This window comes from Rattus rattus, chromosome 18 (assembly GCF_011064425.1).
Source record: "Rattus rattus isolate New Zealand chromosome 18, Rrattus_CSIRO_v1, whole genome shotgun sequence".
Lineage (NCBI taxonomy): Eukaryota > Metazoa > Chordata > Mammalia > Rodentia > Muridae > Rattus > Rattus rattus.
In genome coordinates, this window is record NC_046171.1 from 1,704,463 (window position 1) to 1,725,336 (window position 20,874).

A 20,874-nucleotide genomic window follows, 5' to 3' on the forward strand; every position below is an offset into this window, starting at 1 on the left:
GAGATAGCTACAGAGCTTTTAGTCAGCCACAGAAAGGAGTGTGTTTTTCCACACCCGCCAGCCTCTTCTCCCTGTGATCTCCTGCTGACCCAATTCTTGCAGAATTGAACAAAGGTTTTTATGCACGGGCTTGTTCTGAGTTTCGTAAAACGGGTGGGGCCAAGAGCCTGCGTGTGATATCTTTAAGTCATCTTTTGGGCGGACTTGGTAGTAAAGGCCTGTAATCACAGCTACTCAGAAAGCTGAGGCTGGGGAATCTAAAGGCATGGGTAACAACTGAGTTCGATGTCGCTCGATTCACGTGGGTCAATGAGTTCAAGGCCAGCCCGGGCAACTTAGACCCTGCGTCAGAATGAAAAATGAATTAAAGAGAGCCTGGGGTACGGCTCACTGGTTAAGGTTTTGTCTAACAAAATAGGCAAGGACTCCAGCCTTCTAGGGCCAGTTCTAGTCGTGAGGCCTCCCCCTCTCCGGCCTGCCTCTGTCTCTACCCACACGATGACACACTGACTCCCTCACACAGTGAGCCCTGGATAAACAGGCTTACTTGTTTTCTCTGGGGGCTGGCCTGTCTGTTTCCACAGGTGTCCACCTCCTACCCGGAAAGTGTGGGCACCCACAAGGCAGTATCAACAAAGAACTGTCTGTCTGCTGGGGAAATCCAAAGGCACAGGCCGCACTGCAGCCCTAGTCTGTCAGGAGCAGAGTCGGCAGCTCTAGTCAAGAAGAAAACGACCCCTCTGTGGTCCACATCTCCTCTCCTGGTTCCTTCCATGTTTCTAAGATTAAAAAAGAACTTCTGCCTATGTTTAGTTCATAGCCACAGCCACACAGAACTTCCTACTGGGCTAGGTGTGGTGGTTCCTGAGGCAGAGGCAGGTGGATCTCTGCGTTTGAGGCCAGCCTGGTCTACGAATATAGTTCCAGGACATCCAGGACAGTTACAAAGAGAAACCCCTGTCTCCAAAAACCAAAAAGCAAGCAAACAATCAACCCAAAGCCTCTTGCTGGCCCACACACTCAGTCTCCAGACTGAGGAAGCTGAGGCAGAAGCTACTTGAGTTCAAGACCAGCCCGGGCCACACCAAAAGGTCAGGTATCAAAATTAAAAACAAACAGGGACCGGAGAGAAGGTTCAGAGGGTAAAGTGCTTTCTGCGCCAAGTGTAACGTCCAGAGGGTAGATCTCTCTCTCTCTCTCTCTTTTTTTAAAGATTTATTTATTTATTATATATAAGTACATTGTAGCTGTCTTCAGATACACCAGAAGAGGGCATCAGACCTTATCATAGATGGTTGTGAGCCACCATGCGGTTACTGGGATTTGAACTCAGGACCTCTGGAAGAGCAGTCAGTGCCCTTAACCACTGAGCCATCTCTCCAGCCCAAGAACGATTTACTTTTTTCTTTTTTAATATTTATTTATTTATATGTAAGTACACTGTAGCTGTCTTCAGACACACCAGAAGAGGGCATCGGATCCCATTACAGATGGTTGTGAGCCACCATGTGGTTGCTGGGATTTGAACTCAGGACCTCTGGAAAATCAGTCACTGTTCTTAACCGCTAAGCCATCTCTCCAACCCAGCTTTCTTTTTTTAAGATTTATTTATTTTATGTATGTGATTACACTGCCGCTGTCTTCAGACACAGCAGAAGAGGGCACCTGATCCCATTACAGATGGTTGTGAGCCACCATGTGGTTGCTGGGATTTGAACTCAGGACCTCTGGAAGAGCAGTCAATGCTTTTAACCGCCGACCCACCTCTCCAGCCCCGAGGGTAGATCTCTATAACATGTATAAACCCTGAGTGGGCAGAGTGATTCTCACAGAGCACAGAGGCACAGTGGGCTAGAGTTCCTTGGAGCTGGCTGGCTATTTAAAGTAGCCATGGAGCCAACTGACTGTCTAGACTGACTATATTGGTAAGCTCTGAGAGAACCTGCCTCACTAGAGCAAGGTGGACAGCAAGCTGAGGAAGGCATCAGACATCTACCTTGGGCCTGCCGACATGTACACGGACACACATGCACACAGTACACCCACGTACACAAAAAACTGCATAAATAAGGTGTACACATTCCCTCCCTTGTCTTACCCACTCTTGTGAGTTCTCTGTCCCCTCAGAGATGGCTCACATAGAGGGGTCCCAGTAAAGTCACTGTCTGCTTCCTGGGGTGTCTCTTGCCAGTCAGCCCAATGCTACCCCAACATGAAAGGTAGCACACTGATTGGCCCAGATGCCTCCTATTCTGCCACATAGTCGTCCCCTATTTTCTGTAGTGTCCCTCGATACTGGGCAGTGCCAGGGGACCAGCCCCAGCAGTCAGACAGGTCCCAGCAGAGGAGATGAGGGCAGGTGGAGGACAGGAATGGACGAATGAGTCAGAGACCCATGGCTGAGTGAATCTTGCATGTCCGACTGACTAGCAACCAGGATGTTTCTTTCTTTATACAGATTCTACAAAAGAGACTTGAGATTTCAAAAGAAACAGGAATCTGATCGTTTTTGTCCCTGGACAAATGTTACAGGTACAGAGAGACCAGGCATTATCATGCTCAAATCAACTTAAACTACCTGAGCATTTATGACGTGACATTCCGTTCTTCAGCAAAGTGAGCCATTAGACAGAGAGAAAAACATGTGAGTCAGTCTCGGCGAGTTCCCGAGCCTCGAACACTGCACAGTGATCGAGGTACAACTCACGAGTTAACCTGGCTTAAAAGTTTGAAAGCGGGGTTGGGGATTTAGCTCAGTGGTAGAGCGCTTGCCTAGGAAGCGCAAGGCCCTGGGTTCGGTCCCCAGCTCCGAAAAAAAGAAAAAAGAGAGAGAGAAAAAAAAAGAAAGCAGAAATAGTTTTCTGGGGAAAAGACATACATGGGCTGGAGAGATGGCTCAGTGGTTAAGACCACTGACTGCTCTTCCGGAAGTCCTGAGTTCAATTCCCAGCAACCACATGGTGGCTCACAACCATCTGTAATGGGATCTGATGCCCTCTTCTGGTGTGTCTGAATTTACAGTGTACTCATATACATAAAATAAATTAAAAAAAAAGAAATATTAAAAAAAAGACATACATTGAGTCATAATGGAAAGAGTTCCTCGCCAAGGCAACAGGTAGAGACCAGAAATTCACGGTTAAAGACAGCACAGTGGCGAAGGCAGCATCCCGCTCCGCTTCGCCGGACTGCATGAAACAGCTTCATGGTTCTTGAAACTTTTCACTCGGCTGTGCCAAGGGAGTAGCTCAACCAACCCTTAACCGGGTTATAAATACTTATCATAAATAATGTAATATATAATATAAATAATCTCTTATTCCTTCTTTTTCTTCCATAGTGAGGTTGGAATTTTTTTCTTTTTTTTTTTTTAAAGATTTATTCATTTATTATATATAAGTACACTGTAGCTGTCTTCAGATACACCAGAAGAGGGCATCGGATCTCTTTACAGATGGTTGTGAGCCACCATGTGATTGCTGGGAATTGAACTCAGGACCTCTGGAAGAGTAGTCAGTGCTCTAACCACTGAGCCATCTCTCCAGCCCATGAGGTTGGAATTTAATCTATGACCAATTCCTTATTTTTTTTTCTTTTCTTTTTTTGCAGAGCTGGGACCCGAACCCAGGGCCTTGAGCTTGCTAGGCAAGCGCTCTACCACTGAGCTAAATCCCCAACCCCGACCAATTCCTTATTATTATATGTATGTGTGCATGTGTGTATGTGCGTGGGCACGCACATGGAAGCAAGCACATGGAGACCAGAATTCAAACTCCAGAGTCATTCCTCAAGCGATGTCCATCTTGTTTTTTGAGATAGGCTTGATCCCTTGGGTCTGGCTCGCTGATAAGGGCAAGGCTGGCCTGCCAATTCCTGGGGATTCACCTGTCCTTTGCAGGAATTGTAAGAGACAGCCATCCTACCTGTCTTGATCTGAGACCTCAAAGCCCACCCCAGAGACAGACTTCCTCTAACAAGGCCACACCCACTCCAACAAGGCCACGTCCCCTACTAGCGCCCCTCCCTCTGAGCCTATGGGAGAAATTTCTATTCAAAACGGCACACTGCACTCCTTGGCCCCCATAGACTTGTAGCCATATTGTAATGCAAAGTATGTTTAGTCCAATTTCAAAATCCCAATAGTCCGTAACAGTCTCAAACTCGTTTAAAAATGAGAGTCTCTTCGGAGACTCATGCAACCTCTTAACCGTAAGCCCCTGTAAAAATCAAAATCAGAAAGCAGATCACACACTTCCAATACATAGCATTCCCATATATAGGGAGAAAGGGGAGCATCATGAGGAAATATTGGACCAAAGCAAAACCAAAACCCAGATGGGCAAAGTCCAAACTCTGCATCTCCATGTCTAATGCCAAAATGCTCTTCAGATCTCCAACATTTTCTGTTTATATTGTATATATGGGTTTTGTCTGCCTGACAGGTCTAGATGGTTGTGAGCCACCATGTAGTTGCTGGGATTTGAACTCAGGACCCCTGGAAGAACAGCCAATGCTCTTAACCACTGAGCCATCTCTCCAGGCCCCCAATGCTTTCAATTGTGTAGGCTGCAGCACACTTCTGTCTCTTGGGCTGGCTCCAGTCCCTGCTCGTGGCTTTCCTCAGCAGGTATCCCAAGACTCTCGTATCTCCAACATTTTGGAGTCTCCAAGGCAACTAAGACTTTAAATTTACAGCCTCACACAATGGCCTCTCTAGGCCTCCGTGACAAGCCTGACCTCAGCAGCTTCCCTGGCTTCAGAGGGAAATCACATAATCCCTTTCTTCTATCCTCGACGCTACAGCCAGAACCACGTGACCGGAGCTGCCAAGTTCCGCTTGCTGAGGCTGGAACATGGCCGACCCCCCTCATTCAACAGCATCTTCGCCAGCTTTCTGTTTTCAATGGCTTCCTTCGCCGCCTAAGCTTGGTTGTCCTGACACTTGATCTGTAGACATAGCTGGCTTCACACGACTGCTGAGACTAAGGGCGTGCACCACCACACCTCGCTCTAAACTTTCTTTTAATTCCTTTCCACAGGGTGAAAGCTTAGTTGGGTGGAATCTTGCCACGAAGTCACCAATCTCTTTATTTAACATCTGGCTTTTCTTTCATCTGTTTAACTCCTTCAAAAACAAAAAACAAACAAAAAAAAAAACAAACAGGGGATGGAGAGATGGCTCAGTGGTTAAGAGCACTGTCTGCTCTTCCAGAGGTCCTGAGTTCAAATCCCAGCAACCACATGGTGGTTCACAATCATCTGTAATGGGATCTGATGCCCTCTTCTGGTGTGTCTGAAGACAGCTACAGTGTACTTATATATAATAAATAAATCTTTAAAAAAAAACAAAACAAAAAAACAAAAAACAAACAGGATTTAGCCCCTTTCCACTTCCTGGTGCCCCTTCTCTCCTTGAACTTGAAAGCTTTCAATTTAGCCTCAGAAGGTTTTTTTGTTTGTTTGTTTGTTTTCTTTTTTAGGCAAGAGCAAAAAAACAGCCACGTTCTTAGCCAAAATGTCACAAGAACAGTCTCTAGGCCACATACAAATAGTCTTATCCTCTGAAACCTCTTGGGCCAGACCCCCAAAGTTCAAATCGCCCTCATCTCTATTGTCTTCCATATTGCTACTACCAGGGCCCTAGGAACTATTAAGTATTCAATTGCTTTTCTAACCCCAAATCCACAGTCCTCCAAACAAAAGCATGATCAGGCCTATCCCAGCAATACTCCAGTGTCGGGTGCCAACTTCTGTCTTCGTTTGAGTTGACAGGCACCAGCACAAGCCGTGTCTGTCTCGGCTGTTGGCATTTCATCTAGGCTCCGCCCTACAGTTACCTGGCAACGGTCAGCTGTGCCTGACTCACTATAAAAGGGGCTGCTTGCCCCCCTCCTCGCTCTCTTGCCCTCTTGCTCTCTCCTCTTGTTCCTGATCCCCACCTCCCCATTCCTCTCCCGAATCTCTCTCCATGTATTCATGGCTAGCCTCTCTACTCCTCTCTCTCTCTCTCTCTCCCTCTCTCTCTCTCTCTCCCTCCCTCTCCCATTACCTCTCCCCTCCCCCTCCCTCTCCCCTCCCCCCTCTCTGCCTTTCTCCCAACTCCCCCTCCCCACGCCCTGAATAAACTCTATTCTATACTATACCATCCATCGTGGCTGGTCCATCATGGGGAAGGGATGCCTCAGCACGGGGGCCTGCAAAGGGACCCCCTTCCCCTGCACCGAACCGCACTCTATCAAACATATTTTTTATTTTTCTTATCTTTTTTATAAAACACATCACGGGCATCACTTCCATCCCTGGTGCCCACAGAGGCCAGGGGTGGGAATAGGATACCATGGAAGAGCAGCCAGGTTTCTTAAACTGCTGAGCCGTCACTCCAGCCCCTCACTCGACACTTTAACTCGGTTCCGAAGATCAAATTCAGGTTTGTCACGCTCTCGTGGCAAGCGCTTTACCATGAGCTGCCTCTGCAGCCCCAAATTATTATTTTTAAGCCATGGTCTCACTGCATAGTCAGGCTAGCTCGTTTAGCCTCTCAAGGGCCAGGATAGCAGGTGTGCACGATCACGTCCCGCTTTCAAATCCTGATAGTTTTACAAACGAAAACGTAAGTTTGAAGGTCACTCAAGCAAGAAAACGGACAGAGAGCATGTCGGGGGGGGGGGCCCTCGTGGTTCCCAGCCTGTGCTGGAAGAGAGAGAATGGAATCTGGACCACCCAGCTTTGCCCCCGTTGGTGGGGCTGGGTTCCCCAAGCCCCGCCTACTGCCCGACAAGACTATTCCTACACCCATTTCATTCAGAAAGAATGGAATTCCCAGATAAGGTCTTATTTCATGGGGTTATCAGGACCCAAAAACTCAGTCCAAGTTGGGGAGGGGAGGACACGATAGGGCAGATGTGTGTTGGGGGAGGGGAGAGGGGAAACAGCGACCTGAGACTTCTAGGTCCTCAATCAACGGTTTCTGTACCCACCCTACAATCACTTCACGACCATTGACAGGCAATCAGGACTCCCAGCCTCCCAACCCATCTTAGTGCCCCTTCAGGGAAGGGGCTTGAAGTATCCACCAAGCCTCACCCTCCGCCCACGCCCAGTCTGGGTCTTATGACTCTGCCTGGAACGGAGAGAGGGTGGTGACAGTAAAGAGAGGGTGCGGCGCTCCGCCCCTTCGCTCTGTCACGTGCCACGGGTCCAGGGGCGGGGCCGAGCCAGGTTTTTCTAGGGTCCAGGCACCCAGGTCTCCTAGTTGGCTCTCTCCGTAGCTCCTCTGTGATATTCTAATCACTGCTTGCCAAGATGATGTGTGGCGCGCCATCCGCCACATTGCCGGCCACGACCGAAACGCAGGAGATCGCCGACAAGGTGAGGCTGGGCCCAGGTCAGGCCAGCAGGACCCAGACCTGCGGGGACCGGGCGACCCAAACCGACCCGGGTCCTGCAGCCGGTTTCAGGTGTTACCGCAAGTGTGACTGGGAGCTGTGACTCTGGGCCTGGTTGGAGGATTCAGGGCTGGGGACTGGGGAGAGTCTTCTGACGCTTGCAAACAAGAGGTTAACTCACCTCTTAGGAAACTCGCTCAGGGATTGGTGGAGGGGATCCGGTAGTCCTGAAGCATTCAGGAAGGCAGCTCACAGTGTTAGAATCCAGGCTGTCCCAAAGTAGAGACATCTTCTTGACTTAAACGCAGGCCTAAACAAGAGAAAGCCAGCCTGGGCTTCGGTGGGAGTCTTCTCAAATAGTTAGGAGTGTACAGCTCAGTGGCAGAACTCAAACCTAGAAGTCGTAGAACTCAAACTTGCTTGTGCCTAGTCTGAAACCAGATGTGAAACCTTGGGTCCGGGCAGCTCTTCCTGTGAATATTAGCAGAGATTCTGTACAAACTAAGGAGGTTCAGGGTATTAGCAAGAGAAGGAAAGTTAACCATGTCCTCTCTTCAGCTCCCAAGCCCAGGACCCTATCCACTAAGCCGAGCTGACCTTGGGAGGTCTCTGCTCTGACGGAAGTGGCCAAGGAGGAGTGAGTCAGCTCCATGAGACCCTGAAAATGAGGAATTGCTACAGACACACTGGCCAGGCAAGGGAACCCTGGCCAAGTACCACGTCAAAGCTCAGGAGGCAGAGACAGGCAAATCTCTCTGAGTTTGAAGCCAGCCTGGTCTGCATAGTTCCGTGTCAGCCATAGCTACACAGCGAGACCCTGCCTCAAGAAAGAAGCTGAGTTCTCCTTTATCAGTGGGGACAACAGCTTACTTACCATGTCCCCGTAGTGAAGAACGAGGAACGCTAGTGTTGAGAGCTGGCAGGGGGTTCCCGAGAGGGGCAGGAGGTCACCTGTGGGTGAGTCTGAGTCCTTCCTTCTCACCCACTATACAGGTGAAGTCTCAACTTGAAGAGAAAGCAAATCAGAAGTTCGATGTCTTTAAAGCCATATCCTTCAGGAGACAGGTAGTGGCCGGCACCAACTTCTTCATCAAGGTGGGTACTCAATAATAGCTTGAGAAAGACTGGGGACATAGTCTCAGAGTAGAGCAGAAAGTTCTGCAACTTCCCCCAGAGCGCCCCTTAAGAGGACACGAACAGGGCTGGAGGGACGGCTCAGTGGTTAGAGCACTGACTGCTCTTCCAGAGGTCCTGGCTTCAAATCCCAGCAACCACATGGTGGCTCATAACCATCTGTAATGGGATCTGATGCCCTCTTTTGGTGTATCTGAAGACAGCTACAGTGTACTTATATATAATAAATAAATCTTTAAAAAAAAAAAAAAGAGAGGACAGGTACAGGTTCTGAGAGGACGAATTTGGGGTGCTGGGGTTCCCGGCCTTAAAGAAGGAGATAAATGTTACCACTGGCTTAGTTGCTGGTGCCCTGTTCTGCCTCAGCTTTCTAAAGCTGGGTTAAGCCTAGGGCTGGAACCCCACCGTTCCCTCACGGGCCTCTCTCTCTCCCCCGTCCAGGTTGATGTCGGTGAAGAAAAATGTGTGCACTTGAGGGTGTTTGAGCCCCTCCCTCATGAGAACAAGCCTTTGACCTTGTCCTCTTACCAGACCGACAAAGAAAAGCACGATGAACTAACCTACTTCTGATTCTGCGGCCCCTTTGCCAAATACTTCACCTTTGGAATCCGTGTTTGGGACCACGAAGTAAATACCCCTCTGTGAGCAGCTTCCTTTGTGATGCCCAAACGGCGTTGTATTTTGTTTCTTTCCAAACAATTATTTTCAGAAAACTGTATAAAACTATCTCTCTAAATATATATTTTTAGAGACCGTACAAACTGTCTTCTTAGTTTTGAATTTTTTTTCCTTTGTTTAAAAAAAAAAAAAATCACAGTCACACTAGGCGGTGGTGGCACGTGCCTTTAATCTCAGTATTCAGGAGGTTGAGGCTAGCCTGGGCTACAGAGTGAATTCCAGGACAGCCAGGCTACACAGAGAAACCCTGTCTCAAAAATAAAATAAAATAAAATAAAATCAAACAAGTCCCAGTTACAATGTAGATGCCATGGTGTACACATGGAGGTCAAAGGACAACCTGGAGGTGATTCTCTCTTACCATATTGCTCCCTGGGATTGAACTCAGGAATGACAGCAAGCATCTTTTAGCCATCAAACCGTTTATAAACTGGTACCAGGCTCTGGTTTAACGCCCAGCATCGCAAAAACGCAGTTATTTATTGTTGTGGGGGCTTTTGGGGATCCCGCTTGAGGGTTAATGACAGACATGGAGACATCTGTATAGCGTAAGACCGTAGGGAGTGTTAGCCTTTTGCTAGGGCAGTCCTTCAGCTAGCCATATAGCTTAAGCCGACTTCCCTGCCGTTGCGTTCCGAGCCCATCGTTTGGCTCTCTCTCTGCTTTACCTCCCAGCCTGGCTCCCATTCTGGTGGGCCTTCTGTCTATTTTTGCTGGTAGTTCCGCCACAAGCTCTTTATTCAGCAGTCTGAGCCAATCAGCAGCCGGACCACTCTCCGCCCTGTTGTCCATTGGCCAGGCTGAGGACCACGTGACTCCCACGGGGGTGAGGGCAGCTAGCGTTTTCTTTTTGGGCAGGTGAGGAAGCCCGATTTACACACCCTGGTGCTGCCAGCACAGCTGTTAACAATTAATAATCCAGGAACACAGGGTTGGGGATTTAGCTCAGTGGTAGAACGCTTGCCTAGCAAGCGGAAGGCCCTGGGTTCGGTCCCCAGCTCCGAAAAAAAGAAAAAAAAAAAAAGAATCCAGGAACACACCTCCATAGTCGATTGATAACGTGTGAGGATATAGGTCATCCCAACAATTCGAGTAGAGGCACTTCTGGGATAGACAGAACCTGAGCTAGCCTGGGAAAGTCTTGTGATCTAGGGCACCGGAGCGCTGAGTCATAGCACCTAGGTGGGAGAGAGAGTCAGGGCTGTACCTGGCAGCCACCCTAACACATTGCTCACCCCGGCTGCGGGCTATGGTTCCCACGGCTCAGACTTCTTCCATGAAAGGTTTGAGGGAGTCTACCAGTTCTCGAGTGTCAGCACCAAGCTGCAAGGCCGCATCAAGGCGTTGACACAGTACTGAGGTCTGCTGAACCGCAGTCACCTTTCAAACCACCTCGCGACTCTGCAGACAGACTTTTGAACCCTGGTGAAAAGGCCAGTGAGGGGCCTCCGGTGAGCTCACAGAGCTGGGGAGGAGGTGGTGAAATGAATAGAGCCTCCAGCAACACACAGGACCTCGAGAACAAACCTGTGACTCAAAACCGGACATCCGCTTTGATTGGATCCCCAGCTCCAAAGGCAGCAGACAGTGAAAACATAGGAAATGGCCGGGCCGGCCGTGGGGCAAGCTTGAGAGGCAGAGGGAGGTGGATCGCTGTGAGTTCGAGTCCAGCCTGGTCTAAGGGAGTTCCAAGAGGACCAAGGCTACATAGAGAAAGCCTATCTCAAAAAACAAACAAACAAACAAACAACAACAACCAAAACCAATAACAACAAAAACATGCAAAGTGAAGCCTGCTTTGCTCCAGAGACCTGACATGTTCCCGCCAGGAGGCTCAGAGCGAGAGCCAGCGGTAAGGCAGATGCTCCTGAGGCTGTAAGAAGGGGCCAATGTGTCATCCAAAAGGAAGGAAGGGAGATGGACCTGCAGCAGTGGCTGGAAATCCCCTTTGGTTACAATGAGCAACCAGAGTAGGCAGACGCCGTTTGGAATTAGAAATTGTGCAAGCAGGACACACATAGCAAAGTCACTGTAGGACATGGGTACAAGCGGTAACTGACAGGGGGTCTGGTATGAACACAAGTGGGGATGGTGGATTTCTACGAGTTAGTCAGCTTCATCAAACGCTTCCCCTCAGAGAGGATGGCAGAGAAGCTGAGGTAATGTGCTGCTAGGAGGACAGACCTAGAGTGTGCACCATGAGAGTTGGAGAGCCGGTTGACTCCTGAAGGGAATGTATAGCCAAACAGTATCACCTCAGGCCATCCTGGAACTCATGTGTTTTTTCCTCACTGGAGAAAGCAAGGGAAGGAAGACTGAGCTCTGTGGCCTCTGGCTTTGCATGTGGTAAGGAAGGAAGTGACTGGCTGGGAGACAGCATGTGATCGGACAGAGTGGCTCGCCTCATGATAACCAGAAGGTGAATAGAGGCAGGAAGGGACCAAAAAGTTCCAGTTATATACTTCGAAGGCACAGCCCCAGTGATTCCCTTCCTCCAGCCAGGCCTCTCCTCCTAAAGGGTGCTCATCTGTGAACTCATCCCTGGATTAGCCCATTGATGAAGTCGCCTTCCCGGGCCGGTCACCTCTGAACCCTGCTGTGGGACCAAGCTTCCAGTGCCAAGAGTCTTTGGGGTGTTTTACACCTAGACCACAGCAGACAAGTCGGGTGAAAGTCGTGGGGGCCTGATGGGTGGGCGGAAGGAGCCATGTTCCCCTTGAGATCTGGGAAGGAGGTCATAGGAGCTGAGGGGTCCCTCCGACTGCCCAGACAGTAGCAGAATGAAGGCTCATGCTGGGAGAGAACGCTGAAGGAGGGAGCCTGGATGTGGCTGGAAGACTTTGAAGATTCCTTCGGAGCCACACAGAGACATTCAGCTTGTAGGATCTGTGTGCCCAGAGTAGCCAGAGCTGAGGGGTTGGAGATCTGGCAAGCCCCTTTTCAAAAGACCCAAGCTCCTCTGCCAATAAGGAGGCTGGGTCCCCAGTCTCACTAGATGCTCATTCTGGAACAGTGGAGTAGGCAGCAAAGTCATGCCCTCACTAAGGACACTTGTCATGGGGCCGCAACCCTTCGGATATTCTTACGATTTTGATGGATGTGCCTTGCCCCAGAGTATCCTACCTGGGCACTGTGAACAAATGACTTGAGAGAGATGAGCAAAGCCATTCATTGCTTATGCCACCACACAGTAGGTGGGGCCTCCTCCCTAAGGTCAAGCCCTGCCCCAGAGGCTGGTACCTGCCTAACATCTGGCCACCACTGCCCCACTGGAAGGAAAATGACTAGCATGCTTCAGTGCTGCTCAAGCCGGCAACAACGTCACTATGCGCTGATGCTAGCTGTTTCAAGCACCTATACCACATTTAAGTCCAGATGGGAAAGACTGGGCGAAAGGTGGAGTGAAATCTACAGAGTAGGCCAGAACAGGCTGCTCCAAGCTGAGCCTCTGTGGCAAGACAAGTTTGAAAGCGCTCAATCTGCCTCAACACGCAAACCCAGCCTCCGGATAGACTTTCCTCATACTGCTCTGGTGGGTAGGGGATTGAGAAGATACTAATTAGAGGCTACCCCTTCCCAAGAGTCTTAGGCCCTCACTCGGGATCTCAGAGCCAAGCAGCTGGCACTGGTGCCCAGTCCTCAGACATCCAGAGGTCTCAGTTACTGTTCTGAAGGCTAAAGGATTTGCATCCTGTGTCTGACTGAGCAGAGTAGCAATGCACTGGGCTGGGTGAAGTCTGTGAGAGCCCTAGCAGGACAGCCGGGAATGCTAAACAGTGTCCTTGGCATCAGGGAGAAGAGCCAGCTAGTGTCCCCACACCCTCCTGCACTTGAGCCTGCACTGGGAAGAGGTGCTATTAGGTGCTGCTAATTGGATGACGTCAGAGCCCTTTAAGCCACTGATAACGATGTATGCTATCATAACTGGATGCATGTCGGACAAGGGGAAAACTGCAGACCTGAGGGGAGAAACCGCTCCGCTACCAGCATGTGCGGGAGTCTTAATGGGCTGCTTGGAGGTGGCCTAACTGTTTCTGCCTGGTTGACATCAGAGTCACTGGAGAAGCAGGAAAACCGGGTTCTGTGGGCGTGGGGCTGGGAGCCACCAAGGATAACGCTCAGTGCTTCTGATAGGAGGCAGATGGGGAGCCACCTGGGGGCTAGGAGCAGAAAGGCAGGTCAGCCTGTTACAGAGACTTGCCCAGCAGCCAAGGTGGGCGCTAAGAACAGAAGCTGGGGAGGGTGTTTGGACGAAGGTAAGGCCAAGCTTTAAGAATATCTGGGTTTGGGGTTGGGGATTTAGCTCAATGGTAGAGCGCTTGCCTAGCAAGCACTAGGCCCTGGGTTCGGTCCCCAGCTCCGAAAAAAAGAAAAGAAAAGAAAAGAAAAGAATATCTGGGTTTAAGGCAGGCAGTGCTGGTGCATACCTTTAATTTCAGCACTTGAGAGGCAGATGCAGGTGGATTTCTGTGAGTTCCAGGCCAGCCTGGTCTATAGAAATAGTTCCAGGACAGCCAGGGCTACACAGAGAAACCCTGGTTAAAAAAAAAAAAAAAAGAAAAGAAAGAAAAGAATACCTCAGTCCATGCCTGGGCATCGGCCCCAAGTATATTGTCCAGAAACTGTCACAATGAACCAAGTACCCCCATCCAGTGGCTTCAGCATCAAGAATTAATCCTCTCACAATGTTGCTGCCTTAGGTAACAGTTCCAGGAGTGGGCAGGGCTGGTGGGGGAAGCTTTTTCCCTATGCATTGTGTCTCCTGTCCTTGCTGCCCACACACACTGGTGCTCCTCCTCCTGCCCTGACTCTGGGCTGCCCTGCTCCAGTCTCCTGCCTCCACACCCCAACGTCTGTATCTCCAAATTGCCCTTCAGCAAGGACACCAGTCATCGGTTGTACACTGCAACCTACAACGTGACCACTAATTCCTCACCGAACACCTCATTCTAAATGAGGTCATGTGCACAGGTCAGAGGTGTCAAGATGGAGACATCCTTTCAGGGGACCATTTAACCCTCGGTCATCGTCACCATGAATACCAGGGTCTGAGGTGCTGTCTTCTATCTCAAGCCCTGTCCTGAGGCCTCACCCACCAGGTTCTGCTCGTGCCCACCGCCACAGAAAGGCCATCCTGCGGTGTGAGGGCGGCTTATCCTTCTGGGTGATCTGAGTAGTGGTGGCCCAGGAGTTCCAGCAGCTGCAGGCTCATCTGCAGGGACCAAGTACAGTCCTCTGCTCTCAGCCTCAGCTGTGTCCCAGATACAGCCCAGATGTGTGGTGCTCTCCTCAGTGAGGAGGCTGGAGGGAGACCCCAGGCTGGACCCTCCAGGTGCCCTGTCCTGGCTCAGAGACTACTTTGTTCCCATGGGGACCTTGTTTGGAAGGAACCCATTGATCTAGTTCTCCAAGGGTGGGGCCAAGGAGTTCCATGAGTCTGGGTTGCAGTGCACTAACCACAGGCCACGTTCTTGTTAGGACAGCAGACGTGAGACAGTCCGGCCTGTTCTCATCTGAACTGTGGTGTTTGGAAAGACCTTATTACAAAAGCAAACAAACTAAAATCAGAAAGCACCAGGAGGTGCAGGACAACCAAGGGGGCAGACATCGATCTAGAGTTTGTTTTGCTCTCTACTTGGGGTTAACAGCCACATTCGGACTTCACATTCTCAGTGGGTCAACCGCTGTGATGTGCAACAAGAGATCAGAGGTGTGGTGCCAGGGCCCTCTGTCCTCTCCTGCTTCCCTGACTGGGCTCTGTGTGGCAGTGAGACACTCCCTGTGTGGGTAAAGCCATGCCTCAGGGAAGCATTGATGGCTTGGGTCAGCTCTGGAATGGGGGTACTGTCACTGACCAGCTTGGCCTGCTCCTGATAACTCCTTAAAGTAGTATAAGTGGGACTGCAGACAGGGCAAGACCCTGGAAGTTTTTTGGAAAGTCTGGCTTAGCAGGCACTGGTTAAGCCTTCGGGCTCCCTGTCCTCACACAGAACTGAAGGCCACAGACTACACAAGACCCTACCAGGGGCAGGGGTACACTGGCAAGTCAGAATTGGGCTCGGCAAGGGACAGAGGTGCTCAGGAGAGACAAGATGCACAGAAGGGAGCTTACCCAGGGGCTGTACCACCCAGATCTTCCTGGCAGTCTCATGAGGTCTAGCAACCCACACGTCTGCTGGCTACTACATAACCCAGTGACCTCTTGTCCCACCTCCCTTCCCTTTGCTGTCCTTGCTCTCCCAGCATGGAAAACATGTCCCTCACTACTGGCTGGATACTTGGACCCTGGCTTACTGGTCCAGGTACCAACTTGGAACCCCTCAGGGTAGTGAGTTGGAACAGCCTACCTCTCCTCACCAGGGGGGACCCTGAGTTGGGTGAGATTGACCGTGAGCCTTCAGGGGAGGTTTGACTCAGATCCCAGGAAGGGAGAGATGACCAAGTCAAGACCCCATCCTACAGCATTGTTACAGGATGTAGCCCACTGAAGAATGGCCTCCAAAAAGCAGCCATATCCTGGAGACGGGGTTTGTCATGGCAAAGAGGCTATAATGACAGAATTCAACTGCAGGTCTCAGGGGATAGGTGACCCTGGTTGCTGAGGGGTCTAGTGTCATACATTAGGAGGTAGGAAGGTCTGAGTCGTGCGACATAGAAGATGCGGCTTCTGCTTGCAAACATGGAGGACGGGCCTCAAGCCAAAGTGCTTCAGCCTTGTACGTGCAAAACCTGGTGATTTCTGGTGCCTGGCACGTTCAAAAGAGGCAGGTGCTGTCATCCCATCCACTTTGTATACAAATTGGCCTCCTGATATCTAAATAAACAGATGTCTCCTTAAGGAAAGGAAGGCAAAGCAAGGCAGTAGTCACAGGACACAGGTTTATGTCTGTTCTGTCAGCCTCTCCATGGCCCCCGCATCCCCCCTTGTGCTGAACGACCAAACTAGGGATTCAAGGATCACTTCATAACCCCTCCCTTGCCTTCAGGCCTCCCAAGGAAGTGCTCCTTGGCTTTACACCTAGGGGCATGGAATAGTGATGGTCAGAGTACCCCCAAGCCTCACCATTCAATGTCACTGTCATAGGTTGAGGAATCAGGTGGCACCGGAACTCAGGAGCAACAGAACTGTTGGATCTTTTTTTCTCTTTTCTTTTTTTCAGAGCTGGGGACCGAACCCAGGGCCTTGCGCTTGCTAGGCAAGCGCTCTACCGCTGAGCTAAATCCCCAACCCCGAACTGTTAGATCTTTGGCCAATGGCTGGTCTTCAGACCCTCTCAGGAAACAGCTGGGTGTTCTCCGTCTCCGAGTACCCACCCCTAGAGAACCCATGCTGGAAGCCTTAGGGCTGGCCCTAAAGCACCAGACAGTCCCCTGAGACAAAAGAGAGTAAAGGGTGAGCGCTAGTCAGAGTTGGAACCTAGCAAACACTCTTGAGGGCTGTTTTTAGGAAATCAGACACTTTTTGAGAGGTAACCACAAGGGGCCAACTGGGAAAAATTACCACACTTAACACAACTGCAGTGAAAATATTTATTTGTGGGTAGTCATAGAAGTCAACAGACCAGCACAGAACAGACACAGCTACACAGTGCTCATGTCCACAGACACACTGACAGGGGTCAGCACACAGGGCTGAGAGACTTGGGCTAAGACCACCTGAGTCCAGAGCACGCCCCTCCTGCACAGCAGGGATTGTGGGGCCAACTGTGCTTTGCTCTAAAGACCAGGGGCCTCTGGAGAGGTGAGGTCTCTGGGAAGGACTAGCAGGGTCGGGCCAGCCCCACAGTGCAGCCCATTCACCAATTGGTCCAGGTTTGCAACACATGGGTGAGATTCTGACATGCTCAGTGCCAGGAAAGGGCAGCTATAAACTAGAGCATTCACAAGTGACATGTTTCATCCTTCAAGGGCTTTGTTCATGAAGAGTTCACCTCCATGCACAAAACACTGACATCACACGCCCATCATCCAAAAAAAAAAAGGTGTTGGGTGTTTTGTGGGAATCACTCAGGCCTGAGCTTTGAGGGGACATTGCTTCTGCCTTCCTGCTCTTTGAGTTATGAGGGAGAAGGATGTGCTAAGCCTCTACATCCTCTACTGTGCCCTGTGACCCCCCCGGGACACACCCTCCAAGGATGAACCATGTGACAGTGTAGCTCTGAGGCTTCCAGAACACCAGCCCAGGTCACCTCCACCTACCTGCATGCAGGACTGCGCTTATCCCTGCAAGGCAGTGAGGTGGAGGCATGGTTTTACCCAACATCTCAGCCTGCCTTCTTGGGCCCCCTGGCTCTATAGGATGGGCAGTGAGGTACGGCCATGGTTATACCCCAAGGCCTTCTGGGAGCCTCCAAGCATGGAAGTCTGAGTAGCAGGCTCTCTCCTGTTTCCACACATCTGTAGCTTGAAGGCAGAGGCAGCCCTAGCTGGCTATTCAAGAGCTGACCAGGGCAGGGTGGAGTGGGGTTACCATTGGGGAGACCTTTTCCACCTGGAATGTGTATCTTATTGCACAAAGACCAGAAACTGCCGGGCAGGGGGTCAGGGAAGAATTGAGGAGATGCTGGCACAGGGGAGCTGACACAGGCAGGGAAGGGAATACAAGGGAGATGGAGACTCCAACTCTGAGGACATTCTCTGCCTGGCTCAACAGTGGGTAATCTTTAAATTGTATTTATTCCACCGGAAATTAAAAAAGAAAACAATTTAGGCATAACCTAGTATGTGCTTAAAGACAGAGTCTTCCTACATAGCATAGTGTGATTTTAAAGTCACTAGTCTCCTGCCTCAGCCTCTATGGTACCAGACTGTAGGTAGGTGCCACCATATCAGGCATTCCATGTATAGAACTTTATACTGTTAAATTTAAAATTACTCATTCAATTCGGGTTTTAAGCAAATAAAACCACTAGGGTGCAGGAATGGGAAGATATGACATATAAAACATTATTTTAAATTAATCTTTGCATGAAAAGTGTCTGCAACAAGAACAAACCAGACTCAACAAAGAAACACACATCCCAAAATGCACTGATATTCATAAACTGTCATTTCTGGCCATGCTGACCAAGTAGTGGCTTCCTGGGATGTCAGGCAGGACTGGGGACACACTGAGCTCCCACTTTCTGTGAGGTGTTACACAATGCCACGTCTGAGTCCTAACATGAAGTTTACACGGTAAAAACCAACCAGCCAAATCTAGCAGGATGATTCCTGTTGAATCTGCTGGTACCAGCATCTGACTGGGCCTGACACTGCTCCAGCTCCACTGCGCCACCTACTGGTCGATGATGAGAACACAACTGGAAGAGAGGAGAAACCTCTCTTTGCTTCCACAGGACTGGAACCTGCCAGCCATCTACACCTGTCACAGAAAGTGTGGAAAAGCAACGGGACTAGCATATGCATGTCCAGCTGCACCGCCATTCCAGGACGCCTCTCCAACATTCAGGGGGCCGGGGAGTGACATTCAGTCAGACCTGCTAGGCCCAGGTTCAAGCCTTTACTAAGTCACTGCTTTCTTTACAGAATCCACAATTCCAATCTACCCTTACACTGAACCTGACCTCCCAGAACTGCCCCTTGGTGGTGGGGACGCCCTTTCTTAGCATCCATTGGTGGCTCCTGTGCTCAGCACCCTCCTTCACATGGGCAGACCGGATTTCCAAAGCCTCTCAGTGCAGGTAGCTGCGTGGATGCCTGGAAGGGAGGTGCTCCAGTTGGCAGCGATAAGAGGGGGGCACTGGGCTGTGGCACCCACTAGAGGGCACATCGCCAAAGCCTGGGTCTATACCTGTCCACTCAAACTCCAGTGCCCTCTGGTCCAGGTGGATACCCTGCCCCAGAAGAAAGGTTCTTGGAGGGGCAGTGCCAGCCCTGGTTAGTTCAGCCTATGGTCACTGGGCACCTGAGAACTACGTAAATATGGACTGATACCACAAGTAAGTGATCCCCCAAAGGGCCACAAAGAAACAGAGATCAAAGACAAAATACTTTCACTTCTCTTTTCCTCTTTACAGTGTAAGGTCTGAAGCAATGGGAGCTGGGAACGGTGTCCGGGAGCTGCCCTGGAACACAGCGAGGGCCTCAGCACTGCTGTGGCCAACCCCCCTCCTTCTAGGGGCCCTGCGTCCTCAACAAGGACAGGAGACAGCCTGACCTCTAACAGCCTGTGGGGCACACAGTCCCCTCCTTTCAAAAATTCCCACTACAGCACAGCAAAGCCCAGACCTCTCCCACTGCAAAATCAATCAAAGTGGGCTCTCGAAAGTTAAAGAAAAGGACAGTGTCATTTTCACAATCACGAATATACTGGGAAGGTAAGAGGCCCAGGAATACCTACCAGGAGCAGGAAGTGATGTAAATAGAATCATATGTGGGAATCCCTGTCCAGGAGGTTGAAGGAGATGCTTTGACATAAAATCGAAGTCCCCAACAGGGAGCGGGCAACACGTTATATCATTACTAAGCTCTGGAAAGGGAAAGTCAAAGCCAGTTGTGATTTGGATACGAGGGAGCCAGACCCTCTGCCTGTTTGCTGGCACAGCGGTGAACAGTACATTGGAGCCTTACTTCTGCCCAGGGCCTGTGCTCAGGCTCAAAGCACCAGCATCTTCCTCTTAGTCACATGCCTTGGCCATTCACAGCCTCTGCTTCTGTCCTGTTAGCTCCAAAGCAGATAGGAAAAGTGAGACCAAAAAGTCCAGGGTTTTAGAGGAAGTTCTCATGGGGAGGGGGTGCACAGAACTCACCCAGCTATGGTAGCAAGACAGGGTCCTCCCCAACCCCATCAGCTGGGCTACAGCAAAAGGGCTAAGCTTTTCCTGGTGTGGTTGCACGTTTAGTCCGGTACACATAAAACGGCCACACAGAGTTCCATTGTGCCAGAGGAACAATTGTTCCATTGTCTCTCACACAGGCTATCCCCAGCCCCATGCCCGCCCTTCACCTGTGATGCCTTTTTTTCAAATTGCTCTCCTCTTATTGTCTTGAGACTAGATCTCTCCTCATCGAAACTCAGATCACCAAGACGAATGCACTCGCTGGCAGGTGAGCCCAGGAAAACTCCTGTTTCCTCCTCCCTACTGCCCTGCACAGCCACACCTGGTGGGGTTTGAACTCAGGTCCTTGTGTTTGGGTAGCAACCACTTTGCCAGCTGAGCCACCTCTCCAGTCCCATCTCAACACTTGCGAGGAAAAGGGAAGTTTCCCTAGGTGCTGGCAAGGTGGTGCTCTCTGCTCTCTGAGAGGCAGTGATGGGCTTTTTCTGTTAAGCCTTGGGGCAAGGAGGCTGGTCCTCACGTTTAAGACACTGCCTCTGCTTTCCTTTCCCTTGGGGCTCACAGGAGTCACATGGGCACCAGCCTTGGACACATGGCAGGCTTCCTGCCCATACCGGACAGTACTGGGGTACTATTGCTCAAGGTCATTTTTCAATCACATTTGAATTAAATTAATTAACTGAATCAAATTAAATTTAAAATACGTGTGTATGTGTGTGTCGGGGGGGGAGAGAGAGAGAGAGAGAGAAAGAGAGACAGAGAGAGAGAGAGAGAGAGAGAGAGAGAGAGAGATTTATAGAAACCAGTCCCCTGCTTCCTTCACAGTGGTAAGGCTTATTGTATCCACAGACACCTTCACCTGCTGATCCATCCCACAGCCTGGGACTGGAAACACA

The 20,874-nt window shown here is 50.3% G+C and overlaps 1 protein-coding gene across 1 annotated transcript; it reads left to right on the plus strand.

Moving 5' to 3' along the window:
• The first annotated feature begins 7,177 nt into the window (after window positions 1-7,177).
• Cstb (cystatin B) lies at window positions 7,178-9,276 on the plus strand. Its single transcript, XM_032888946.1, has 3 exons — window positions 7,178-7,368; window positions 8,379-8,480; window positions 8,961-9,276. The coding sequence occupies exons 1-3, from the start codon at window positions 7,303-7,305 to the stop codon at window positions 9,087-9,089; spliced, it is 297 nt and encodes a 98-aa protein (XP_032744837.1). The 5' UTR covers window positions 7,178-7,302; the 3' UTR covers window positions 9,090-9,276.
• The last annotated feature ends 11,598 nt before the right edge of the window (window positions 9,277-20,874 follow it).

What these genes read in the sequence shown, in the direction of transcription:
- Cstb (XM_032888946.1), top strand. Translation starts at nt 7,303, where the DNA reads ATGATGTGTGGCGCGCCATCCGCCACATTGCCGGCCACGACCGAAACG. An exon ending in CGCAGGAGATCGCCGACAAG is followed by an intron (nt 7,369 to 8,378) that starts GTGAGGCTGGGC and finishes CCCACTATACAG; the next exon opens with GTGAAGTCTCAACTTGAAGA. An exon ending in GCACCAACTTCTTCATCAAG is followed by an intron (nt 8,481 to 8,960) that starts GTGGGTACTCAA and finishes TCCCCCGTCCAG; the next exon opens with GTTGATGTCGGTGAAGAAAA.